This window comes from Salvelinus sp. IW2-2015, unplaced genomic scaffold (genome assembly GCF_002910315.2).
Source record: "Salvelinus sp. IW2-2015 unplaced genomic scaffold, ASM291031v2 Un_scaffold629, whole genome shotgun sequence".
Classification (NCBI taxonomy): domain Eukaryota; kingdom Metazoa; phylum Chordata; class Actinopteri; order Salmoniformes; family Salmonidae; genus Salvelinus; species Salvelinus sp. IW2-2015.
Genome location: NW_019942585.1, coordinates 223,067 through 231,794, shown reverse-complemented (window position 1 = coordinate 231,794; position 8,728 = coordinate 223,067). Strand labels below are relative to the sequence as shown.

The window sequence follows — 8,728 nt, the reverse complement described above, 5'->3', positions numbered from 1 at the left end:
CAAACCTTACAATTACCAGGAGGATCTTCCTCAGGTCTCCCTGGAGTCTATGGCAGATTCTTTGTATGTTTCCACTGGGGATTTTGAGGATCACTAGTCAAAGTGAATTGAATACACTTTTTTCTGGTAACATTTTGAATGTTTTTTTGTTGTTGTGTTTAACGTTTTTTATCTACACACAAAAATCAAATACAATGTTGCGCCGTCGAATTAGACCTTTCTTTAAGCGACACTGAGGTGTCAACGGTGATAGTTGTTCATGGTGAAACTTAGATATCAATCGTTTTTTGTGGGCTGTGGCCTCGTTCATGGACCTGTAGGTAGTATAGTAGGTGGTACAGTAGTACATTGGGTAGTATATTAGGTGGTATAGTAGGTTGTATAGTAGGTAGAATAGTAGGTGGTACAGTAGTACATTGGGTAGMATATTAGGTAGAATAGTAGGGCTCCCGAGTGGCGCAGGGAGTAAATAAGAAATTGTTCCTAACTGACTTGCCTAGTTAAATAAAGGTTACATTAATAGTAGATCGTCCACCACTAAACAAGAACAAGTTGAAACAGTCAAGTTGTAAGAAATATCAACTCTGTATTTATGTTTTATTTCTCTCTCTCTCTCTTATTTTCCAGTTAATCACGAGAAGCCGTCCAGCAGAAAGCACATCAGTCCATCCAGCAACTCTGTCCCCGAGCCCAGGAAAGACAGCCTGCCTAAGTTTATGGGCAACAGCGTCACGGAGAGCGGACTCCTTCTGGAGGTAAGCAGCCAAAATGCAGCCACATCGTTCAAGATAACACTTCAAAATTGAGGTACGTCGTCCTGAGGACGTCAGGAAATGTCTTCAAAACCACCCACTAAGGGCAACAGTGAGAACTATTACCATTGAAGTAGGCTTGAGTTTTGCTAAATTGTAGTGGACTACAGGGGTGGCTCAGTTGGTAGAGAACAGCACTTATTACACCAGGGTTGTGGTTTCAAATCCCATGGAGGGGAAAAAGACATGAAAATGTATGTACTCACTACTGTGAGCTTCTCTGGAGAAGAGCATCCACCAAAATGACCAAAATGTAATGAGCATTATCCCATGGATCTGAAGGTCACGTGTTCAATCCCTATGGTATCGTTGTCTTTGATCCTTAACACTTCAACATTTGACGTTTAGCTGAGTAGGAGTAGCATCCCAGGGTGTCAAAAACACTTTTGAAATTTGACGTTTAGAGAGATCGTGCTGGACAAACGTGTGTGTGTATATTGTCATGGTTAAAGAGTGTGCATGTCACAACAGTGAACCTCCATTTTGGTTATCCTGTAGCAGACCAATGAACCTCAACTCTGGTTATCCTGTAGCAGACCAATGAACCTCCACTCTGGTTATCCCGTAGCAGACCAATGAACCTCCACTCTGGTTATCATGGTCGCAGGCCAATTAGCACCTCCAACTAATTAAAAAAAAAAAACGTCTGTTATCCCGTAGAGTAGAACCAATGAACTCCACTCTCGGGTTGATTCCCGTAGCAGACCCAATGAACCTCCACTCTGGTTCTCCTGTAGTAGACCCAATCGACCCTCCACTCTGGTAATCCTGTAGCAGACCAATGACCTCCACTCTGGTTATCCTCGTACAGACCAATGAACTCCACTCTGGTTATCCCGTAACAGACCAATGAACCTCCACTCTGGTTATTCCCCTGTAGTTAAGAGACCAATGAACCTCCACTCTGGTTATCTGTAGCAGACCAAATGACCTCCACTCTGGTTTCACTGTAGCAGCCAATGAACCTCCACTCTGGTTATCTCAAAGAGAAAATTAATTGGCAGATATTGTGTTGTGGTGTTTAAGCCAGTAGTGGCTAACCAGGGGTGGGATAATGTCAAGTTGCGCTGGGAGCTTGCGGTGTCTGATACTTGTGAGATTTGTTTATGACAGTTTGCGGTGGAACACGTTAAAATTGCATGTACTTACAGAATTGTTTGGCTGGTAGCTGTTGGAGACCCCTGGTGTAGATGAGGGGGAGGAGACAGGTTAAAGAAGCATTTTTAAGCCTTCAGACAATTGAGACATGGATTGTGTATATGTACCATTGTAACGTTCGTCGTCGGAATGAGACCAAAGCGCAGCGTGGAAAGTGTTCATAATTTAATGTTCACAAAAACACTCAAACAAAATGACAAACGGAGAAAACGAAAGCGCACAGTTCTGTCAGGGAAACAACCGAAACAGAAAACAACACCCCACAAAACCCAAAAGGAAAATGACAACTTATATATGATCCCCAATCAGAGACAACGATAGACAGCTGCCTCTGATTGGGAACCACACACGGCAAAACAACAAAGAAATAGAAAACATAGATTTTCCCACCCGAGTCACACCCTGACCTAACCAAACATAGAGAATAAATAAGGATCTCTAAGGTCAGGGCGTGACAACCATTCAGAGGGTGAATGGGCAAGACAAAATATCTAAGTGCCTTTTGAACAGGGTATGGTAGTAGGTGCCAGGCACACCGGGTTTGTGTCAAGAAATGCAACATTGCTGGGTTTTTCACGCTCAACAGTTTCCCGTGTGTATCAAGAATGGTCCACCACCCAAAGGACATCCAGTCAACTTGACATAACTGTGGGAAGCTATGGAGTCAACATGGGCCAGTCCCTGTGGAATGCTTTCAACACCTTGTAGAGTCCATGCCCCGATGAATTGAGGCTGTTCTGAGGGCAAAAGGGAGGGGGGTGCAACTCAATATTAGAAAGGTGTTCCTACTGTTTGGTACTGTACATTCACTGTATACACACACACCTCCAGAGAAGAACTCATTGAGGCTAAGGTTAWTGTGTCCGGCTGCCACAACACAGGCCATATACAAGGAGTTGATTGGCAATAATATGTCGCCTCTTGTTGCATGACTTGAAAAATGACTCGCTTCGCGGTGTTTGCCATTGCTGTGGCAACGGGCTCCCCTGGGGCAGCGAAAGAATGCCAGTGAGTTTCCTCTCTCTCCCCGACGGCTGCCACAGATGACTCTAAATACCAGGAACAGCTCTTTTTCACTGTGCCGTGACCCTGGCTTTGACGCTTTGATCTGGCGGTGACAATGTGAGGAGGAAAACAATCAAATGTGTGTGAAGTGAAACAAAGGCATGTCGCCACTCCGTCTCTCTCTCTCCATCAGCGCTCTGCCTTTTTCAAATGTAGTGAGAGTATTTTTTGTAATGTGTTCATTTATAGGAGCCATGAGGGTATATGGACTTTGAATTTGAAATGTTTTCTAGTCCAGGCCAGTAGCAAGTTTCCATGATCTTATGCTGTTGGAATTCCATGAACCTCTCTCTCTCTCTGTCTCTCTCTCTTTCTCTGTCTCTCTCTCTCTTTCTCTGTCTCTCTCTCTTTCTCTCTCTCTCTCTCTTTCTCTCTCTCTCTCTTTCTCTCTCCATATGAAAGGGATTCTGGCATCTGGTTTAGAGATATGATATCAGAGGGCTTGGCTGGAGTACTGAATCATGAACACAGTGACAGCTACATCTATGAACCATCTGTGTGTAATGTATTTTAAAGAGTTATGAGCAGTTATAAATACTTATAGCAAGTCTTATTAACACACTGGTGAACTACATAAAGGCTCTATGAATGTGTCAAGGGATCAAGGGACCTAACGTGTGCCAGGAAAGCATTCCCCACACCAGTACACCACCGCTCACAGCCTATACCGTTGACACCTGGCAGGATGGTTCCATGGACTCATATTGCTTACACCTAATCCTGACTCTCCCATCAGCATGACGCAACAGGAACCCGGGATTCATCCAGTGTTGGTGGCGGCGTGCCCACCGGAGCCGCTTCTTCTTGTTTTTAGCTGATAGGAACCCGGTGTGGTCGTCTGCTGCAATAGCCAATCCGTGACAAGGACCGACCAGTTGTGCATTCCCGAGATGCCGTTCTGCACACCACTGTTGTACTGCGACGTTATTTGCCTGTTTGTGGCCCGTCTGTTAGCTTGCATGATGCTTGGCGCTCTCCTTCGACCTCTCTCATCAACGAGCTGTTTTCACCCACTTTTTGTTCGTCGCACCGTTCTTAGTAAACCCTAGACCCTTTCGTGCGTGAAAAGCCCAGGAGGCCTGCCGTTTCTAAGATACTAGAACCGGCGCTGCCTGGCACCGTGATCATACCATGCTCAAAATCACGTAGTTCACTCGTTTTACCCATTCCAACGTTCAATGGAACAGTAACTGAATGTTTCAATGCTTGACTCCCTGCTTTATATAGCAAGACACGGTCACGTGACTCACTGTCTGTTGGAGCGATCCATTTTCGTGAACGGGGTGGTGTACCTCATATTTTAATTATTTCTGTTYACTTGTATTTATTCAGGGTAGTCCAATTGAGACCAGGGTCTCATTCACAATGGTGCCCTGAGTAAATGAACTGGCCATTGAGTGTATATCTTCCTTGTGAATACTTCAAAAGTTTTCCTGCTTACTACAAGACATTTACTAATATATATACACCATTTCCTGTACTACAAGACATTTACTAATATATATACACCATTTCCTGTACTACAAGACATTTACTAATATATATACACCATTTCCTGTACTACAAGACATTTACTAATATATATATACACCATTTCCTGTACTACAAGACATTTACTAATATATTGTCACGTTCTGACCTTTATTTTCCTTTGTTTTGTCTTTAGTTAGTATGGTCAGGGCGTGAGTTGGGGTGGGAAGTCTATGTTATGTGTTTCTATGTTTAGGTTTGTATTTTGGCCTAATATGGTTCTCAATCAGAGGCAGGTGTTTTGCATTGTCTCTGATTGGGAACCATATTTAGGTTGCCTGTTTTCACTGTTGGTTTTGTGGGTGTTTGTTTCCTGTCTTTGTGTTCTGCACCAGATAGGACTGTTTCGGTTTTCACATTTATTGTTTTGTAGCTTGTAGTGTTCACGTTATTATTCTTTATTAAACATGTTGAACACTAGCCGCGCTGCGTTTTGGTCCTCTCCTTCATCCCAGGAWGAAAACCGTTACATATACTGTATATATACACCATTTCCTAAACTTCAAGCCATGTACTAATATATATATACACCATTTCCTGTACTACAAGACATTTACTAATATATCTATAAACCATTTCCTGTACTACAAGCCATGTACTAATATATATATACACCATTTCCTGTACTACAAGACATTTACTAATATATACACACCATGTCCTATATCCGCTATGCTGTACAGAACAATAATAGATATTCGTAGAGTAGCTTGTCACGCACAGGCCTGCTGTTTTTGAGCAGTGCTCACAGTTCCAGGAGTGTGCCGTTTAAACCTGTCAAACACTGTCTTCATCCACACCGCTACACCTGATACTGTCTTCATCCACACTGTCTTCATCCACACCGCTACACACACACACACACGCACACACAGACATACGTCTGCAGGCAGTACCTGTATGCATTAGTACATTAGCAGTGAGCGTGGATTAAATGGCATGCCAAGTGAAGTGATCTCACTCTGTAAGGATCTGCCTCAGCAGTGAGAGAGCTTCCATCACCTTACAATTACCAGGGAGGATCTCCTCAGTGTCTCCCTGGAGTCTATGAGCAGGTTCTTTGTTATTGTTTTCCACTGGTGATTTTGAGGATCACTAGTCAATTGAATTGAATACACTTTTTTTTCTGGTAACATTTTGAATGTTTTTTTGTTGTTGTGGTTTTAACGTTTTTATCTACACACAAAATCAAATACAATGTTGCGCCGTCTAATTAGACCTTTCTTTAAGCGACACTGAGGTGTCAAGGGTGATAGTTGTTCATGGTAGAAACTAGATTATTTCAGATTCGTTTTTTTGTGGGGCTGTGGCCTCGTTGCATGGACCTTTTCTGTGTTGTTGTTGGAAGCCACATGTTGTCATCCAGACGTTTCCTTCTAAATGAGGTCATCGACGCGTAGCTCTCATGCAAAGCATCACGACTCATTCACTAATATAATGGGACGACCATTTTGAGATTACACCACACAGCCCTGGAGTTTGCTTTTCAAGAAAGCGGTTAAATATGCCTGTCACTCACAGACAAGGAGTACTAGGGAGMTGAAGGCATGAGGCAAGTAATGGGATGAAAGAAGTTGACAAAGAACAGAAGCTTGTTGAAGTCTGAGGCATGTTATGTTGGTTTGAGGTTGAGGAAAGGGATGGGGCCTGAGAAACAGAAGCCCAGTGGCTGTCTATGTTGTGTTGTACCTCTCTCTAAATGAGAGGAATGATTGGCAGTGTAGGAGAGAGCAGGGAACAAAGGGCTTGAACTTGGGCGGCCACCGAGGGCAAACAAAACATTGACATTTAACAGACTCTCTTATCCAGAGCGACTTACAGTATTGAGAATATACATTTTAATACTGGTCCCTCTTGGGAATCGAACCCACAACCCTAGCGTTGCAAACGCCATGCTCTACCAACTGATCTACARGGGACAGCTCAGGCAACGGACAGCTACCAGCTACCACACCAGACCAGTTCAGACCACCCTTTATCCATCATGGACTATATACAGTACATAGGCACACACACACGCACATACACACACATACTCGCAAACACAAACAGACAACATTGAACATAGTTACTCACGTGCACACACACACACAACCACATGTGCTGTTCGCACACCACGCACGCATGCAGACACATACCACACACACAACACCCACACACACAACACCAGGGTGCCACACATGGCACACACACCACCCACACACACCCGACACACACACACACACACACACACACATGTCACACACACACACACACACCATTGAACCAAACCTAGCATCACACCACTCAACAGCAACTGAGCAGTCCAGTACTAGCCAGGAGAGCAGTAGTAACTAGCGGAGTGCGCCAGTGTGCAGGTAAAGTCTAGCACCAGGAGTAAGAGCAAGTTCCAGTACTAGCAGGAGTAGAGGCAGTCCCGGTACTAGCCAGGAGTAGAGCAGTCCCAGTACTAGCAGGAGTAGACAGTCCCAGTACTAGCCAGGAGTAAGCGCTCCAGTACATAGCAGGAGTAAGAGCAGTCCCAGTACTCAGGCAGGAGTAGAGCACAGTCCCTACTAGCAGGAGTAGAGCAGTCCCGTATGCCGGTAGCCCCATGTAGCGAGTAGAGGCAAGTCCCGTACTAGCAGGAGTGAAGAGCAGTTGTGCTGCGAGTTACTAGCCAGGAGTTGGCGGGATCCAGTCTGCTAGTGAGTAGAGGTCCAGTATAGCCAGGAGTAGGAGCAATCCCAGTATAGCAGGAGTGAGCAGTCCCAGTAATAGCCAGGAGTAGAGCAGTCCCAGTACTGCCAGGAGTAGAGCAGTTCCCAGTAGCTAGCAGAGTGAGCAGTCCAGTACTAGCAGGAGGCCAGGAGTATAGCGGGTAGAGCAGTCCCAGTTACCAGAGTAACATCAAGTACCAGCGCATGAGTAGAGCAGTCCAGTACATAGCCAGGAGTGTAGCAGTTCCGTACTTAGCCAGGAGTGGAGCAGCAAAGGCAGTGAGACAGTCAGTACTAGCCAGGAGTAGAGCAGTCCCAGTACTAGCCAGGAGTGAGTCCAAGCAGCTAGCGTCCAGTACTAGCCAGGAGTAGAGCAGTCCCAGTATAGGCCGGAGTGGAGCAGTCCCAGTACTAGCCAGAGGTAGGTAATAGCCGAGTAGGCGCCAGTACTAGCAGGAGTAGAGCAGTCCAGTAACTAGCCAGTGAGTAGAGGCAGTCCAGTACTAGCAGAGTAGAGCAGTCCCAATACAAGCCAGGAGTAGAAGCAGTCCCCTGTACTAGCCAGGAGGGGCGTTCCCAGGTGACTAGCCCAGTGAGAGGTCCGGAGCAGCAGCAGCTGCCTTGGCGTGGCTACAAGTAAACTGGAGGTGACAGGGTTCGGCAGGAGAAAGCACCACTCCACCGATCGGCCGGGGAATCACCAAGTACAACACTGGAGTTATTAAATTCTAGTTTGGGGACCAATTCTCCCGCTGACTGCCGTTTCTTTACCTCTCTCTTCCTTCTTTCTCTCCTCTCCCTTCTCCCTCTCCGCTCTTCCTCTTTCCCTCTTCTCTCTTTTCTTTCTCTTCCTCTCTCCCTTCTCTCCTCTCTCGCCTCCTCTTCTCTCCTCTCTCTCCTACCTCACGTTGTGGACAGCCTGTGGAAGCCTGAATTTAAATTTTGACACATCGATTGGAACTTTGTGATGGCTTTGGCTTCTTTGGTATTGCTTGTGAAGACACATTATATCGAGGAAAATATTCACCCTCTTATCTGTGATATTAAATTACACTTTAGCCCAAACAAGACTAAGGCCAGCTCCAAAAGCCAAGGGCCTCTTGTTGTTATCATGATTAATTACAAACTAATGTTGGTTCCTCTATTTCCCCCCTCTAGTCCCTTACGCTTTGCGTGGTGGTGGAGCAGCGATGGAATGTTTTCTTTTCCTCTCAACATGTTGACGTATTTGGGCTTTCCATCAGGGTATGCTCGTTTTATTCTATTATTATTTGAATGTTTATTCTGAAACGTATGATATCCAGACATACAGGTGATTCGCCTTCATTTAAGGGGTTTTCTGTGACCTTACCGATTGTCCGAGGCAGTGGTAAGGGGTAAAGACGGTGTCGCATGTAGTGGAGGGTGTGTACTTTGCATTGAAGATCTGCCGCGGTGAAGTCAGGGCTGGTGAGGTGGTGATAA

General features: G+C 45.3%; 1 protein-coding gene across 1 annotated transcript in view; it reads left to right on the top strand.

Moving 5' to 3' along the window:
- The first annotated feature begins 630 nt into the window (after positions 1-630).
- The window catches only part of LOC112068632 (uncharacterized), a 23,768-nt gene continuing 15,670 nt past the window's right edge, over positions 631-8,728 (top strand). Inside the window, exon 1 of the mRNA XM_024135812.2 lies at positions 631-755. Within this exon, the coding sequence (XP_023991580.1) occupies positions 717-755 (39 nt within the window). The 5' untranslated portion in view covers positions 631-716. The remainder of the gene's footprint in view (positions 756-8,728) is intronic.